Source organism: Crocodylus porosus, unplaced genomic scaffold (assembly GCF_001723895.1).
Source record: "Crocodylus porosus isolate Cpor-Errol unplaced genomic scaffold, CroPor_comp1, whole genome shotgun sequence".
Taxonomy (NCBI): domain Eukaryota; kingdom Metazoa; phylum Chordata; order Crocodylia; family Crocodylidae; genus Crocodylus; species Crocodylus porosus.
Window position 1 is genome coordinate 9,551,696 of NW_017728918.1, and position 18,286 is coordinate 9,569,981.

Below are 18,286 nucleotides of genomic sequence, written 5' to 3' on the forward strand. Positions count from 1 at the left end.
ATGTCTATGAAAATCTATGAAAAATCCTCATCACTGGGCCTCGCTACCGGTGGTGACAACGATACTCCGCACTGACGGGGTTTCCCGCGGTTGCTTGCGATCGCAGGTGCCCGGTTTCCGCTTGCTCACCCGCGTACCCCCGCTGCAGAGGTTGCCCCTTACGCTCGCTGCCGATCGCCTTCGCCATCGACTCCTGCAAAGGGCGACTTTAGTGGCGAGGCATCGGCTGCAGGCGGGGGAGCGTGGGACAGCCGGGAGTGCGGGGGCAAACTGCATCACAGTGGGCACCTGGGGTACCCCATGTACGTTGGCACCCAGAGCTGATGCCACATCACCCCTCATCCCCGTTACGCGAGAGCCGAGCGAGACGCCGCGATCGGCCAAGTGGCACGCAGCAAGCCCGCGGGGGATCGGGCAATCCTGATCTCCAGCTGACGCCCAAACCCACGAGCACCTTTGCTCATCGGCACCCGAACTCCGACCCGTTCGGGACTTTCCTCATGAGCCGCCTCGCCCGGATTACCACTGCTCAAGTGACAACCTTCAGGACCGCCTATTAATAGCAAACCCCCGGCAGGAGCCATGCAAACGTCTATAATAATCAAGCATACGATGTTTATTTCTGGACATAATGTTCCTCTTCTCGGGCATGCGGAGACTCAGGCATGCCGCGTTGCCTAGGTTTTCCTGGCCCTGTACTCTCTGTACCGCGGAAATGATTAACAAGAGAGCTGAAAGGCTGATGCTGGGGCAGGGACTTCGGTGTCGCCGGGCGACACGTAACACAGCAGCTCCGTCCCTGGGGCGCCGAGAGGAGCCACGTGGGGAAATATTATGGTGGCCTCCGCTTCGTATCCAGCCTGCAATATCCAACCAGCCCGGTGCAGACAGCGGTACGCTCGCCTACCCTGGCAATCTCCAAAAGGCGCCTTGACGCCCACCTTGCTGCGATCGTCTGGCCCCAGCGGTCTTTCCTGCAGAAACCCCCCTGCCATGCCAAGCGACAGCGCCTTCCCAGCTACGCCCTGCGCAACCCAAGCAGGGCACGTGCTGCCCGGACGAAAGGAGACGAGCGGGGAGACAGGCCACCCCGTGTGTGCCAGGTCTGACACTAGAGTGGAGGCCGCGTGCAGGTTGTGGGCTCTTCCGCACCGGAAGATGAGCTTATCCCTAAGCTTAGGCATTCAGAGACTTGGTTTTGGGGGTTCCAGCTCTGCCACTGGCTCCCTGTATGACCTTGGGCGAGTCGCTTAGCCCCAACGCCACGACTGTAAGGTGTGGGGTGACAAGCCTTCCTTTGTCTGAATTTCCTATTTAGACCAGGGCTCTCAAACAGATGGCCAGCAGGCCAGATTCGGCCGCTACCGAGGAGCGAGGGAAGCCTATTTTGAAGGCATTCTTTCTTTAATTGCTTAAAGGAGCCATTTGTAGATCTGAAGTGACCCAAGCCCTGGGGGCTTTATTTCTGTCCCTGGCAGATAAAGGCACCATCAAGCCAGGCGCATATTTCTGCCTGCCTAAACGATGTCCCCGAGAAGTATGGAAATACTTCGGCTCAGTTTAGTTCCCTGAGCTCAGCTCCGTGAACTACTTTCCCTACCGTGGCTGGGGAAGCCGAGCCCAGGCCCAGACACCGGATATGCCGACGTGCTCATGGAGTCGCTTGGAAGAGCGACTGCAACGGCTGTCAGAAAAGCCCGTCCGCGCTGTTCTGGTCCAGCGCGGCCATCGGTTTAGACTCGCCAGGTGCAGAGTGCTGTTAGCAGGAAGGGATCCGGCCCAACGGGGGCGCGAAGGATACAGGAGCACGGCTGCACTAATGAGCAGGTGCAGAACAGCGAGGGCAAAACCCCTCAAGCGTCCAAGGGAAACTCACCTCCCGAGGTACGAATTCACGGAGCCCACCTGCTCAGCGCGGCGCTTGCCTGAGAAAACACTTGATGCTCTCTCCTGCGTCTGCCTCTCGGCAGCTCTCCTGCAGCTTGTCAGGCACGTAAAAAAAAAAAAAGTCCTTGATTGAGCAGCCGGAGGAGGAATTGTCATGCATTATTTCTTTTAAGCGTTTCCAGGCATGCATCCTTGCTCTCACCTGCTCGCACCCTCCCTACGCTCTTCCAGAGTCCATCGCACAATCTCCTTGATCTCGCACGGGCAGGGACCCCCGCCCCCCGACTTTGGGCACGTGGAGGGAACAGCTGTGCTAAAAAGGGGGAGGGAGCAATTTGCAAGGACATGCTCCCTGGCAAACAGCAGGGACCATTCAAGCATGGGCAGACCCCCCTGGAGAAGGCCCGGCGAGGAAAGCAGGGCAGGGAACCGAAGCCCAGACCCTAAAGCCAGACACATGGAGTGTGTAAGCAATGACACACTCATTGACGGAGGAGGAAGGCTGTGCTGGGGGTGACGTCACAGGCAGTCATCACACTTTGAACCGGGGATGGCCGCAGCGCAGTTATGGCCGGGGCTGGGGGAGTTCGGGGGGGTTAGCCTGATCCTGCCACTGACTCACTTGGTGGCCACGGGACACTCGCACCATTTGCCCATCGGGAGAGGGTGGACTCACGCCCAGCCTGGCCTTCCCAGCAAGAGGCAAAGTCATACCCCTGCGGCCCCCCCACCCACTCACCCTCGTTCACCCTATCACACTGGGGGGCAGGAACTGGCCCTCCAAGGCCACTAAAAGCCCAACATAAAGCATCGCGCGGAGGAAGCCATTTGCAGCGAGCCGCAACCCCCGGGCCACAGATCCTACAAGGCCCCTCGCTCCGTGTCGCCGCGTGCCGGTGCCCGGCTTCTCCCCTACAAAGCAACCGCTAGCGTCCGCAAGCCCCGCGCTCCCAGAAGGCTGCCTGCGGGCGCCGCTTTCCCAGCCGCGAGTGGATTTGGAGACTTCAGGTTCCCGAGCCGAGCCGAGCCCCTTGGAAAGCAGCCAGACGGCGGGGGCTCTGCGCTTGCTGAAAACTTGATCCCTCCGAGACCTCCCAAGCCGGGCCCTTAAAACCAGGGGTGGGTTTTGAAGACACGGGCTGCAGGACTAGCGGCAGCCACATCACCCCTCGTCCCTTTCTATTTTCCCTCCGCTGGTGTAAGGCCGCAAGCAGCTGTTCGGCAAGCCAAGACGGCGCAGTCCTCAGCTACGTACCCGCAGCCTTGCTGATAAAGGCCCTTCCGAACAGCTGGCGCGGGGATGAACACAAAGGAGGCAGTGGCCTGGGAGATGCCGTGCAACCCTGGGCGAGTGGCTCCCTTCCCTGTTGCCTCAGTTTCCCCTCCTGTAAAATGGGGGTGGTGCTACCACCCCGTTTTGTGACGTGCAAACACAAAGGCTGCGTTCTGGCAGCGCTGAAGTGCCCATCCCTGGCAGGTCCAGATCACAGCAGCTTAATGCGCGCAGCCTAGTGGGGGAGGAAGACGGGCAGAAGGCAACCCCCCCACCGCCGACCTGCTCCCAGAGCGCAGCAGCCGCACGGTGCAATCGCCAGGACAGCCGCGAACCCTCAGTGCCATCCCCTGCCCGAGCCCAGGTCACAGAAACATAGAAAACGAGCCCCGAGCCCGCCTCACCTGCCGGAGCAAGGCCCCTCCGTTGAGGGCGTCCTGCTGCTGCTGGGCGATGGTGACCCCGAGCACCAGGGTGTGGATGCCGCAGGCCATGGCGCTGATGAGGACGATGGGCGTGAGGCTGAGGGGCAAGGTGATGAAGAAGGAGAAGACGAAGAAGGCCTGCCAGCCCACCGTGTCGCTGGCCTCGTGGAAGCGGGCGAAGTTGAGGCCCAGGTAGCAGAAGATCTGGGCCACGATGAGGAGCCAGAGGACGTAGGGCATGAACTTGCGGGAGACGCGGTCCGGCAAGAGCCGGTACCTGCAGAGGACGAAGAGCAGGACCTGCAGGGCCAGGCCCACCGAGGCCACGAGCGTGGGGGCCAGCTTGTCCGGGGAGTAGACCACGGCGCACATGACGACGACGTAGCAGTCGAAGAGGGCCGCGAAGACCACCAGCACCAGGAGGGTCTCGTGGCGCTGCCGGCGGAAGTAGGTCTGGTAGAGGTTCTCCAGGGACTCGGGCGCGAAGGTGAGGCGCATGAAGCGCGGCAGGCACAGGCAGGAGCCCGAGCTCCTCACCGTCACCTCGTGGGTCCGGCCCACCCCATGCTCGGGGTCGGAGGGCAGGCTGACCGAGTAGTCCGCCGAGTACTCCGCCGAGTACTCGGGCTCGGAGAAGGCCCGGTTCCTGGGCATCGTGGCCGCTCGTCCCAGCCAACCCGCGGAGAACCGGCGCGGCGGCGAGGCTCCGGCGCCCGTCTACCTGCTGGCAGCCCCCCGGCGAGGGGGCGCGGGCCACGGCATCTCAGTCCGCCCCGGCTCAGCCCGCCGGCGGGGGAGAACGGGCGCGTCCTCTGCTTCCCGCGGCGTGCCCCCGCTCTGCCCTGCTGAAAAGAAGACGTCAAGACAAGCGAGCCCAAAAGGAGGGATCTGGCCGGGGTCCAGGCGGGATCACGAGCTCAGCTCCCTGCCGGCGCTCGGGGGCGATCCGGAGGATCCAGCTGCGCGCCTGCACGGCTCGCGGGCCCCTTCCCGGAGCCGGGGCGACTCCCCCGCCCCGCTTTCCTCGGGACGAGCGTCCCCACCTGCGCCGTTCCCGCGCGCCGCAAGCCCCCCGCGCCCCGGGGCTGCTCCGGGAAGGGACGAGGGCCTGTCCGCATCTGGAGCCGGGGGGCCAACGCGCCTCCAGCCTGTCACCCCCGGCGGCTCCCCATCAGGCCAGGCGGGCGGCTCCCGGGCTCCGGGGACGCTGGCGCTCGGGGCCGCGGCCTGGAAGTTCAAGGCCGGGCTCGGGCGGAGGGCAAGGCAGAGCCGGGTCCCCCCCTCGCCTCCTCGGGCCCCCGCTCAGCCTCCGCTTGCCGCCTCCTCCATGCCGCGCTGCAGCCGCCTCGGGTACCACGGGATGCCTGCGAGCATCGGCGCCGGGGTGGCAGAGGGGGACCTGCCGCGAGTGATGGAGCAGGTCCCCCCCGGGCACGGCGGGCGGGGGCGGGCGCGGGGCTGCCCCCCGGCTACCAGGGGGTGCCAGCTCCTGGCCCCCCCAGCGTGGGCAGCCCCAGTGCAGCCGGGCAAGGCTCAGCCCTGCCTTACCCGGGCGCGGGTGCGGGTGCGGGTGCGGGTGCGGGCGCGGGAGCCCCTGCCCGGCTGCCGGCCAGGGAGGGGAGGGGAGGGGAGGCCGCGGCTGCTCCTCCCCGGGTGGGCGGCGCCTGCTCCCACTCCCGCTCCCGCGGCCCCGCCCCCTATGCAAATGAGCACCCCATATGCAAATCCCCCGGTTTCCACGCCCGCCCCCTTCCGCCGGGGGTGGGCCTCCCGCTCCCCTGAGCACGCCCGCTCCTGGCCTCAGTGCCCCCGTCTGCAAAATGGGTCCAGCTGCGGCCAGGGCTGAGAAGCAAGGCGTCTGCCCTGCCAGGGAAGCGACACCGGGTTGTGCGCGGACCCCCCGGATGCGAGCCTCTGGGCTACACGGTTTTGGGGGGGCTTTTGGGAAGGCAAGCGCTGCCCGACCTGCGACCGGTCCCCGGGCACCTTGTCTCCTTCCCGCTCTCGGCTGTTCGGATGGCGGCTCTTCTGCTGGCGACCCCGGGGTACACGGGACGAGGTCTCCCCCGTACCCCCGCTCGCTGAATTGTCATCGGTTCGTAGTTTCTAGGGTCGGAAGGGACCCGAGCAGAGTTTTTACCTTTTTCATGCCCTCACATTTTGGGGGGTTACCAATCTGAGCATCGCACTTCCTCTCTGAGCTTGAAGGCCAGGAAGAGAAGGTGCGAGGTTTTACATGGGGAGTTTTTTTCCCTTCACGGATGTACTTCTATGTACTTGTTTTCCTGCAACAGCAGCTGACGCCCTCGTCAAATCAGCAGGATTATTACCGAGGGTCGCTGGTTGACTCCCTCCGTGTATCGGTCTTGAAGATCCTGAAGATGGGTACGCCCGTGGTACGCAGACAGCCTGTCGGTGGTACTCGTTAACAGACTTACTACAAATACTTTATGTGACGAAAAATTCCTGGTGATGCATAAGGTTGAATTGGAAAATGTGCTGGTGGGACTGAAGGCTGTATTGTTTTCAGTCGGGGGCGCTCACAGGATGCCTGCCGTGGATTTGGGAGTATCCAAAACCCCAGGCTGAGGAGGGGGAGACTTGCCAGGGGTAACGGCCTGCAGATTTAAACGATTGAGCTCTGCTTTGTCACTACAACTTGGAAGGGATTTGGCTGATTTGGCCTGAGAGACAAAATTCTAAAAAATCAGAAATCTGTGAAATGGGTCTATGGTGCAGTATCAAAACAAAGGCCAAGAGGGCGGGTGCTCAGGTAACGGCCTGCGGGAGTGATAGGAGAACTGCAAGGGACCATAAAGGGTCCAACCCCTTCTTCAAAGCAGAATCAAACCTATTTCTAGACCATCCCCGACAGGTGTTTGGCTGTTCCCAGAATCTCCAGTGAGCTGGGTCCTGGGTTTCTCCACCAGACCAGGCAGATAAGTTTTTCCTAGTTGCTCCCTCCCAAGCGCAGCACTTTGCACTTGTCGTGACTGCATTTCATCGGGCTGGTTTTGAACGGAGCTCTCCGCTTCCTCGGGCTCGTGCTGAGTTCCCGGGCTGCCCGCCAGAGCGCATCCAACCCCCCCGAGCCGGGCGGCATCGATAAGCCCGTTCGCTGCTCGGACATCTGAGCTGTGAATGGACCGTGGCTCCTTGTTCTCACTGCTCCTCAACCGTCGTGCTTTAAAGCAAAATCAGAAAGAACGGGGCCGACAGCACACCCTTGCAGGACCCCCCCAGAGCCAGTTTCAGGCCATCGATAGCTGCTCTCTGGGTGCATCTACATGTTCACTAATGCACTATAGTTACTGCGCATTAAATTTAGTACTTGGGGTAGAAGCAAAGCCTAGTTAGGCCCGCACATCACTGCGCTGCCTGGTTTCTAAACACAGAGCACAGCGAGTGCTGTTAGAGGGCTCGCAAACAGTTTAAAGGGCTACCACCCAGTTACCATAAGCAACACTGCTTGGGACCGACCCGCTCCGGCAGGGCGCTGGGGAGTGAGATGATGCTCTGCTGCGGTGCCCGCTTGCTCTTTGGGTTTCTTTCCCCATAGCCAGTTGGGCTTTCTCGTTTCAGCTCAGGACAGCAGAGGACGGCATGGGGACGTGCCCTGTCGGGGCGTTCTCCAACAAGAAGAGATTGTCCTGCTTGAGCTCCTGCTGGGTGGCTCCTCTGTCTCCCACTTGCACACTGCTGCCCGTCTCAACAGTCTTCAAGCAACTTCAATGCAAAATCCAGGAAAAAATCCCCAGTGGGATTTGGGAAGGCCCTGGGAGACAATCCTGACTGAAAGCAATGCTGCTTGACACCATGCAAAGTTAATCTTGCTGCCACTAGGTATCACTGAAGGATTAGGTCTGTATATGGGAAATAAGAACCTGCTCCATCGCTTTCGGCAGGTAAAGGGATCTTAATCATACAATCAGAGACAAGGAGGGTTGAAGGGACCTCAGGGGGTCACATCTAGTCCAACCTCCTGCTCCAAGCAGGACCAGCCCCAGCTACAACATCCCAGCCACGGCTTTGTCTACCCGGGTCTTAGAAACCTCCAAGGACACAGAGTCCACCACCTCTCTGGGGAGCCTGGTCCAGTGCTTCACCACCCGCCTGGTGAGAAAGGTTTTCCTAATATCCAACCTCAACTTCCCTTGCTGTGACTTGAGCCCATTGCTCCTTGCTCTCATTGCTCCCTAATCTTCATGCTTTAAAGCAAAAGCCAACATCTGATGGGGTTGAAAAGAAACTTCCTTTATGGATTTCATTTTTCTTCTGAAGCATCCAGAGCTGGCCATTGCTAGAGAGAGGTAAGGTGCTGAACTACACGGGCCTGGGAGCGATGCAGTCTGGTCATTTTTATGCACCTGTGTATAAAAGGGAGTGGAGTCCTTGCTCTCTCTGGTGAGACTAGCCATTGCAACGATGCTGGTTTCCCACAAACTGGACTAAGAGCCCCCCACCCCAAACAGCTGCGATCTTGTATCAGGTTTCAGAGCCCTCTTGCCCTGGGGCAGGATTTCATCAGGTGACCCTTGGAGGGATGCGTAGCATTTGTTTCAGAATAACTCGGAACAGAACAACTCCTCCCCAAACCCCTCAGCCTTTGCATGTGGAGTGGTTTCAGGTGCTACCGGCCTGCTGCTTGCAAGAGCGCTTCCCAAAGAGTCTGCCCGACAAACCTGCAGGAGAACAAGCAGGACATCACCATGCAGAGTGTGGACGGAGAAACAAATTCGTAACAGCTCGTGCAGCGTTGCCATCCGGTGACTCCCATCGTAGCAATACCCATCTTGGCTGACTACTCCATCAACGGTCCCTAGGGCCCCTTGGAATAGAAACCAGCTACTGAGTTGTTACGTGTTTTCAAGCACTAAATTCAGAGCCGGCTGGCTCTTTTGGTAACCTGATAATTACTTTGCACCTGTGGCCAGTCTAAATGTATTGTGCAATTAACCAGTTAATTGTGTGATCGTTACTTTGCATGCATGGCTGGTCTAAATATATTGCACAATTCACCAGTTAATTGAGTAATATATGTAACGTATGGCAGGGGCCTGCGATCACCGCGCAGAATGCCTGCAGTCTCCAGGAAGGCGCAGGTCCCAGCAGAAAAGGCTGTAGCGAGGGGGAAAAGGTCTGGAGAAGGGCGACAGGGATGATTAGGGACACGGAGAGGCTTCCGTACGAGGAGAGACTAAAAGAGATGGGACTTTGCAGCTTGGAGGAGAGACAACTGAGGGGGATAGGATGGAGGTCTGTACAGTCATGACCGGCGTGGAGAAAATAAACATCAATTTCCTATTCACCGTCTCTCTCGTTACCACAACCAGGGATACACAAGGGAACAATGAGAGAGCAGGTTTAAAACAAGCTGAAGGCAGGTCCTATTCATGTCTGGGCCCATGCAGAGCTCTGCCTGGGGAAGCTCATCTCTCGGGCAGGACTGTATTCAGCGGGCTGAGTCTTATGTCATGGAGGGAAACTGCAAGACCTGGTAAATCCCAGCCCCATCCCTCTGCTGCAGGGCAGCTTCTCTCATTTATTATAGCAACCGCCTCATCTGAGCTGACTCAGGCAGTGCATCCTCCACCCTTCCTCCTGGGAGCTCTTGCTGTGGCCTGATAAATCTCTTCTTACCTTCCATTTCTCCATTTCCTCCTATTCCTTCTTGCCGTCATGCACTTCCTTGGGCTTAGCTCCACTTCCTTCACTTTACACACGGCGCTGCATCCTGGCCGAGACACCGCGTAGCCATGCTGTCGTGTATGAAGCTGTGGCTTCTGAAACAGCTGGAGCTTTGGGATAGGTTGAATCCCACTCCCCCTGCACGGAGAGAGAACCATGCTAATATATTATAGCAGGGGGGCTGACACAGGGCATGTCTACATGAAATGTTTAATGCACGTTAGCCTACTTTAATGTGCATTATAGGTGCACATCTACACGTGCACAGCCTTAATGCACATTAAAAATGGCAAAATCAGGCGAACTGCACCTAAATGTGATATCTACAAATGCAGGTATCAAATTTAGGCGTGATTAGTTAAAGCACATCAACGCACGAGTAGACGCGACCTGGCACTAACTTCAGTGCCAAGTCCCTGCATGTGTAGACACCTGCCAAAAATCACTTAATGCGCTTATTTAGTCACCCTTATTTGCACGTGTAGGCATGCACACAGAGAGGCCGTGGCGCTTGCTCAGAGTCCCACAGGACAGCTATGGAAGAAGAAAGGCTGCAACCAGGCTTCCCAAGTCTTGGGCTTCACCCCAACCCGATAGGACTTGTGCTGCCATCCCTGCCCACCTGGATTGAAATCCCTTGAGGAATTTAAGGAGGATGAATTTAAGGCACTGAACATGAGTATGGACAGTAGGATGGGCCCATTGCCCCCGAGGTTACTTCCTCTGAGATTACATGTGTGTATGTGTGACACTGAGGTATGATGTGACATGACCTTGTGGTTTCGGGACTGATGCCCTATCTGTGTTTGCATTTGTGAGATGTCCTTGCCCCCCGAAATGATGGAAGGTCAGGGGCAGCTGGGGATCCTGGACATTGGGAGGGAGAGCTGGGTGTTTCTGCTGGAGTGACTGGCAGGGAGGCAGTCAACGGTATGAATCTCTGAGTGCTCATCTTTAGGCATCAGAGTGAACGCCCTGATGCAATGGATGGGATGTTTCTCACCTCTGAGAGCTGCTGGGCCAGGTCCAACAAACCCTACAAGTTAGTTCCTGCAATACTGAGCTTCTAAGCACCTGGTGCCAGACCCTACAGCACCTAATAAGACACCCAGCTGCTCTTGGGTGCCTAAATGTGGGCCTATTCTACCATGCCCAAGTCCCTAAAAAATCAGTTAGTGTGGGAGGTGGAGGCCTGGACACTGCCCTGCCACTGAGGCAGGTCATGGCATGTGCTGAAGCCTAACGATAGGCACCTGGGAGCTTATCAAGGCGGTACCTGTGGCTCCAGCCAGCAGCTGAGCAGGGCTTTCAGGACCTGCTGTGGATGCGGAGGCGTCGGTGGGTGGGCGCTGGGGGCAGGCACCCTGCCCCCTGGGACCCACGAATGCCTGCAGGCCTGCTCATGATACCAGCTGGAGTCGAGGGCACCAGAGGCAAATGAGGTGCTGTTGCCGTTCTGCCCCTGACCCTCAGCAAACTCACAGCCCCTTCCTCTCATCCCTCCATCCTGCTCTGCAGGTCCTTCCCTCTCCCCAGCGCCTCTGCAGAGGCTGCCGCATACGCCTGGCTTGGCAAGGGAGGCTTTCGTACCAAGGACAAAGCATTACTAAGGGACGGGCTGAGACCCATAAGCTCAGTTCATCTGTGACCTTTGAAAGCACCAGACTCAAACCTGTTCTTTCAAGAGCCAAGCCACGGACAGTGACCTCCTCTCCACCACAAAATACCCCAGAGCAAGGTGCTGTCGGTGGCATGGTCCAAAGAGAGCAGCAGTGTCAGGCCCAGTGATTGCCGCCGAGCTGCCTTGAGGTCAAGACAAGGAGGGACCTGGGTGTTGGAACAAAAACGCGCGTGAGAGGTCCTCAGGCCCCCAGACTGGGGCATAGTATTGCACGTGGGCACAGAGAAGATAGTCGTACGCGTCCCCTCCAGCAGTGAGTCACGGTTTCTCTGCGAGAAGGAACAGCAAGGCCTCAGCCTATCTCTGGAGGGACAAATGGGCCCCATCGCACTGTGCCACAGCCCACGGGCCGGATGGAAACGGGAAACGCTTGGGGGAGCCAGCCTGGACATTGCCTTCATCTTCTGTCGAAAGCCTACACCCCCAGGGGCACGGGATGCGTCTCTGGGCCGTGTTAGACTCTGCTCAGCTTGGCTAACCAGGTAGCATCTGTTTCCACAAATGCTTTCTATCCCATCTAGCTTGCACCTTCTCGGGTCTGGGGCGCAGCGATCCACGTGTTGGTGCCTCCCGGCTGGACTCCTGCAACTCACAGCCTCCGAAGCCAACACACCAGCCCATAGCTCAAAGCTACCACGAACCAGCCCAACCAACCGTCCAGTAGCTCCCAGTTGGCTCCTGATAGCAGCTGATGGCCTCAGTCCTGATTGTCAAAGCAATGAATAGATCTAGGGCCAGCTGTATCAGAAACTGAATTGTGTGCTCTGAACCCCTGTGATGACTGCCTTCCGGAGCAATTCAGGGCACAAAGCCCAGGGCAAGGCTTGAAAGAGCTGGGGGACAGGCCAGTCTCAGCCCAGGGGAGCCAGGTATGCTGCAGCTTCTCCGATGCGGCCGGATGCATCTGGAGTCCAACCAAAGCCTTCCCCTTCGACGGCCTTTCTGCTATTGGCAGCGCTTACAATTCAGACACTCACTCGAGACCCAACACCACCAAAAAGAAACCCCCCGACTGATCTCCAGCAGCGTTTTGACCTCAGAAGAGGGAGAAGTACCAGCTTCATGCGAAGCATTGCCACAGCTTATATGGATGGACATAACTATGCAGCTGCATAAACCCTTAACAGAGAGGCATCCAGGAAGGCACGATGCCGATAGCTTTATGTCGGGAATCTCAGGTCAGAGACGAGGGTTAATGGTGGGTTAACGCATTGCCTGCCGACCCAGGAAAACCTGGAGCTACAACACTACGGCCTGGTTAGTCGCAGAGCTTTGCTATTTGATTGGGGAACGTCACCGATGAAGAGAGGTCCAAAGTGAGCCGGCAGGCCTGTGCCCATGACTGGGGAGACAATGGGAAGCTGGCTGGCCTGAATATCAGAGACCTCCTATGCTGGGATGAATGGCAGCGGGGAAAACCACTGCACAGGGAAGCTTGTGTTTTAATGCTGGTTTTATTTTTATAAAAATACACAACTCAGAAGTCCAGAGAGGCTCCATACAAGCCATGCGGGAGGAGTCGCTGAAACACAGCCGACCAGTTCACAGCATGAACGACGACGACACAGAAAATACCAATGTCGGCTCATCGACAGGGAAGGGTATTTAGAATAAAACATGGCGCATTCGCCGCTCATATGTACAACACGCGGGAAAGAGTACGCACGTCCCTGAATCGGGGTCAACGCAGGAAGCCTTTCTGAAGAACATCGGTCATGAAAGGGCTCCTTTCTTACACAACTGGCCCAGATGGCTTGGGATTGTACCCTGTAGCAGCAGGATCACTCTTCCTGGCTGAAAACACATGGACAAACAGATTCAGGGCCACATTTGAGGGGTTTCCTTAGTGAGGGAGATGAGACTTGCAAAGGTGGTGTTCAAAAGAAGTCTTAAGCCAATCCCCAGACATTGACCCTGCTCCAGTGATTTCAGGGTCAATGTCTGGGAAAGGAGATGGGCCGCTCATCAAAAACCAGCACTGCCCTTCTGGAGCACGATCCCAGCATGGTCACCGGCGGGTCCAAGAAGGCAGGGCCATTAGTTCCCGTCTCCCTGCCACCCTGCATCAGAAACCCGGAGAGGATCAAAATGATTCCGACCTGAACGTTTCCCCGAACCAACACCCCCCACAAAGGCATATAACTTAGTTATAAAAATAAATGGGCGGGAGGAAAAGACAGAAGAGCAGCTTCAAAAGCAAGAGAAAAGGGATCTCCTTCATTGCACGCAACTTGCTTGGAAACCCTGCTGAGGGAGAAGGGCAACCTGGCCCTCCATCTGCTTTTATTCCCTCCAGTTTTATTCCTTTTTGGTGCGATGCTTCGCCAGCCCCTCCTGATTGTCCTTTTCCGCGTGGCTTTGGGAAGGGAGGCTGGGTGGACCAGCGGGGAGCGCACACAGAGGGCTTGCGGGGGACAACAGTCCTGGCTGGAGTTTCTCAACCAAAGTGCAACAACTATAAGCACCACACTAGGTGCCCACTGACTACCTGAAGGCCTCACAAGTGCAACACAGCGCAGAGACAGACCACGGTGAGCAGAAACGCACAACAGCAGCATGCCCCACATGCTGCAGTTTTACCTTTGGGATGGGAGAATGACTGTCGGAGGAGGGGACCAGGAGGAGGGATGGGAGGGCTCACCCCAGCAGAAACACCCAGCCACGGCCTGAGTGAAACAGGATAGTGTCAGAGCCGGAAGTGTGTGGGTGGATCAGGAGAGAGGGAGCAGAGCTCTGGCTTTTGAGGGCTCAGTGATCATGCCCCAGGTATCTCCGAAGTGCTAATGCTTCTGTCCACAGCAATACAAAATGAGGGCAACAGTTAGTCACCCAAGGGGGCTCCTACCAGAGCCGGCTGCCACTTCCAGCCTGGTCTCAGATGGAAGCCTGCATTCAACCTCCATCATGCGGGACCTGCTATGAAGCTGCCTTGCTCAGATCCAGATCTGCGGGGGAGGAATTTTAAAGGGAAGGAACAAGGTAGAATTACCTCAGTGCACGTCTTGTGTCTACAGTTTATCTTGGGGCAGCTATTTGCTCAGGATAACCAGGCTACCACTTACACCCCCACCACCTAGCAACAGGGTGCTGTCATAGTTGCCTACTGCATGCAGCTACCCCGGGAAAACTGCCGTCCGTGCACTCCAGCTCCATAGCAGGGAACGGCTCTGTTCCCTGAAATGCAGGACCAGTCCCCACCCGGGCGGCCTGTACCCACGTGTCATGCATACGGTCAGTGGAGACAGGGAAAGGTCTGCGTAGCTCCCAGAGCCTGCCTCCCACGCTGCCGAGAGGATGTGAGCCAGAGGAAGTCCACGTGGCTGGAAGGGGTAGAGTGCTGAGTACGTCGTCTCAGTGGAGAACACTGTCTTCACCAGCCAGGTGCTGATTACAAGGGCAGCAAGCCTCCCCTTCAGGAAGCTCTGCTCTCACTGGCACTGAACTGGATGCCTCCTCGCCTGGGAGCCTCAGTGAGCAGGACAAATGGGGCATGCTCTGGGCCAGGGCCTTCACTGGGGGAAGAGATTGTGTATGCAGTAGCAGCAGAAATGCCTTTCAAGATGCAGCGTGTGCTTCCCAGAGCTGCAGGTTGACCCAAGGGGACTTCAGCACTGGAGTCACCAACACTACACGGTCTGGGTAAGTGGGAAGGAGATGGCTCCTGGTACCCAAGCATCCGCTGGAAGAGAGAGGCCTCCTCATCCCTTCGGTGGTAAGTCTTCTTTCAAGCCCAGCTCTCCACCAGGTTTGGGGATGCCACTAGGAGGCTGCAGGGCAGCGCTGCTGTTGGGACTAGCTCAGCTTGCCTGGGAGAATCAGCCCCCACATCCTGCAGCCTCTGGCTGGGGTTACAGCTTTGCTCACGAGGCAACACAGACCTGGCTCACCTCTGGGTGCAGAGAGATGAAGGTGACCCAATAGACGGTTCTCACGGCCCCTCACCAGGCAGCAGTGGAGTGTTGACAGTCGGTTGGCCTGTAGCAGAGGGTATCAAACTCATGGCTCCATACAGATGAGGGTTGCTGGGACAGTGCATGGGCTGGATGGGGCTGTACACTGGAGCCAGTCTAGATTGGGCCACAAGTTTTCTGTGTTGGAGCCAGTGCTCGGAGCTGGTCCAGTGTGGCCACCACATACTGCGTGCACCCCAGCGGTGCACACCTAGGGGTGGATGCACAGAGGCCACACTGAAGAAGCCTCCAGGGACTTTTTAACGCTGGGAGCACATGGAAATCCTGCCTCCCTTCCCCTTCCTGCTCATAGACAGTCCCCTCCCCACCTTCACCTGCTGTTACAGGTGTGGGGAAGCACCAGAGCCCTTCCTGCCTCCTACGTGGGGCTCAGCTGGAGGTGGACCAGAGCAGCAGCAGGGTGGACAGAGGATTTTGTTTCCCTCTGCAGCTGCCCCCTCCCGAGCTGAGCCCAGTCCCTCTTGATCCAGCTGGCTCTGGAGATTCCTCACTCCCCAAACAGTTGAGAAAACAGCAGTGGCAGGTGGAGCAGGAGGATCATTTGCTTTAGGGACTTAAAGGAAGCCCCCAGAGGCTTCCATTTGCACTGGTGGGACAGAGGGGGCTGGGAGCAGGGCCCGACATGTGGGAGGCTGTTTCTGCACCTCCTTTGGGAAATCCAGTATCTATCCTGGCAGGGCCCTTGCTGGAGGGTCCCATCATGTGTCTGCTGCCCTTTCAAGGCCGCAAGGCGAGGTACGCTGCTGAAAAGCTGCAGTCTGCCCAGCCGCTCAAGGAAAGTGTAAGCTTGGTGCAGAACAGTGCAGGGCCTGAACCTAGTGGAGCTGAGCACTCAGCTTCCCACGAGGTCGCCAGAAGCTCAGTGGTGCTCAGCAGTGCCCCAGGTGAGTGTTGGTCCACATCAGCTCTGAGGGCTGGGGTGGTGAGTTGTACCAGCTCCTCCGTGCAGAGCTGGCCCATGCACAGGGGGTGTTGGGATGGAACCGTCCTGTCCTGCCTGTTCTCATCCCTGCCGTGCTTTTGTGAGGGAGCTCACCCTGCTGTCAGCACAGGAGCAGAGACCGAGTCAAAGAGCTTCTTCCCCTCCTGTCTACTCCCCTGGAGAGATCAGTGAAGAGGGATGGTTTGTGCCTTGCTGTGGCCCAGAACCCAGGCCCTGATCTGGAGCACTTAATGTAGGGATACAAGGGATCAGCGAAATAGGCTGAGGACTGAGGGACCTGCACAGCTTCTTCAAGCCTAAGAGGTATTTGTAGTGTAAAGAGCAGCAAATGCACATACCAGGCAGCTGCCTCTGCCATTCCAGAGTGGCCGCAGGGAGATGAGCTTCAGGGCATGGCACCAGGGAACATCGCAGATGATTCTTGCTGTTGCTTTCAGCACTGGGATAACCAACCAGCAAGAGCCACGAAGAACCAAGCCTAATACCTGCCAAAGGAGAAGCCCTGAAGGCCAGCAAAGCCTGGGGAGAGGACATTTGACATGAAACCAGAGCAGAACACAACCCCTGGTTGGCGAGAGTGGATGGAACTTCACTGCCTTAATGATGCTGCATCCACTGGCACTAAGGGGAAATCCAGGTCTTGGACCCTGCTGAGGGCTTGAGGGGGCAAGGCAACACCTCCCTGACAGGACTGACAGATGTGCTGAAATGCATCCCTCCCAGGGCCAAGGCCTGCTCCGTTTGCAATCACTGGGGGCAGGAGAGGAGACGGCCCTGTCTCCCTTCACGAGACAACAGTATGTGCAGGAGGTGAGACCTGCCCCGTCACCATGTCACAGCATAGTGGCCTGGTGTGCAGTGAGGCGGGGAGGGGTTTCCCAGACAGTGTCCCTATTTGATGTTCTTGAGAAGTGCGGTCCGGGCGTTGACAACGGCTTTGAAGGCATCCTCGCTGCCAGGAGCCACGCACTTGTCTGGATGCAGCAGCACTGCCAGCTTCCGATAGGCCTTGTTCACCTCGTCCCTAAAAGATGAGAAATGGCAGTCAGTAAGAGAATGCCACACGGGTTCCCCTGCAGGGCTCTCTGTGGCCATGTTGCAATACACTAGTGCCAGTCTGGGGGCAGACTGTGGGGGAGCCATGAGAGGGGCTCAGAGCTGTTCTTATCCCAATCGTGGAAAGACAGGGTGTCCATCTAATCCAACCCCTGTTCAAGGCAGGACCATCCGTCTGAACCAGCCCAACCAACCTTTTGTCTAACCTGCTTTTGAAACCTTCCAAGGATGCAGATTCCCCCCTGCCCCACAACGTATCTGCTCCAATGCCAAACCAACCTCTGAGCGAGAACTTCTTCCTAATCTCCAACCTGCATTTCCCCTGTTGCAAGCTAAGACCATCGCTCGTAGTCTTGTCCCCTGCAGCCAGAGACCAGTCCATCCCCATCCTCTGTCTAAACACCCTGCGAGCAGTTAAAGACTATTATGCAATCCCACCCTCAGTCACCTCCTCTCCAAACTAAACAAACCTCACTTCTTTCAGCCTGTCCTCACACGTCAGGTTTCCCAGACTTCTAACTACATTTGTTACTCTCTGCTGGAATCATTCTGATTTGTCTGTCTTCACGTGCAGGGTCCAAAACTGGATGCAGTTCTCAAGGTGAAGCCTCCCCAGTGTCACACAGAGCAGAAAAATCACCTCCCAGGACTTGGAAGTGATGCTCATATTAACACAACCTACTATGCTGTACAGATCACCCTGCTCCTTAGAGTTTCTCAGAAATGCCTGACCCTTTCTCCTTAAAGGATGAAGTGCTCCAGGCTTGGCTTGGGCCTGCAGGTGGACTATGATGAGATCAGTGTGAAGGCACAGCGGCCGCATTTGAGTGGGAGGTGAGTGAACAAGGAACATACATGCGCACGCATGCACACTCTTTTACTCCCAACAGCGTTTCCCCAAGCAGGCTTTGTCAGCTGGTGTCTGACAAGGAAGTAACCCCTTGGAAAAGCAGAGCATGGCTTTGTCCTGAAGACTCCCACAACGTGACAGCACGTGCCAGGCATGTACTGTGCAGCTGCCCTGTTATTCCCACTCTGTGTGCTGACAGGAAGATCGTGTGGGTAGGTATGGGGGTGGCAGCGGAGATGTTTCTGGCCTGAATTAGCTTCCCAGCAAACAGTCCCCTCACCAGCCTCCTAGCTGGGAGTACCTGGGCACTGAAACAGAGGCAGAGAGAGTAGATGACTTGCCATTTATTCCCCTGGGCAGAAGGAGATGCAGTAAAGCAAAGAACAGTCCCAGCTCCTTGATTTGGGCTACACAAGAAATGAGACTTGGTCACATGCCTCCATCTTTGCTCTGTTGGTGGAGACCCTTTCTGGGTCTTGTTAAAGGACACCAGCATCTCTAAAGCCAATCAC

General features: G+C 57.3%; 2 protein-coding genes across 2 annotated transcripts in view; both read right to left on the bottom strand.

Moving 5' to 3' along the window:
- Window positions 1-4,619, bottom strand: part of ADCY3 (adenylate cyclase 3) — a 60,354-nt gene extending 55,735 nt beyond the window's left edge. Inside the window, exon 1 of the mRNA XM_019537232.1 lies at window positions 3,565-4,619. Within this exon, the coding sequence (XP_019392777.1) occupies window positions 3,565-4,239 (675 nt within the window). The 5' untranslated portion in view covers window positions 4,240-4,619. The remainder of the gene's footprint in view (window positions 1-3,564) is intronic.
- A 7,770-nt stretch (window positions 4,620-12,389) lies between these two features.
- Window positions 12,390-18,286, bottom strand: part of DNAJC27 (DnaJ heat shock protein family (Hsp40) member C27) — a 13,360-nt gene continuing 7,463 nt past the window's right edge. The window contains exon 7 of the mRNA XM_019538113.1: window positions 12,390-16,892. Within this exon, the coding sequence (XP_019393658.1) occupies window positions 16,760-16,892 (133 nt within the window). The 3' untranslated portion in view covers window positions 12,390-16,759. The remainder of the gene's footprint in view (window positions 16,893-18,286) is intronic.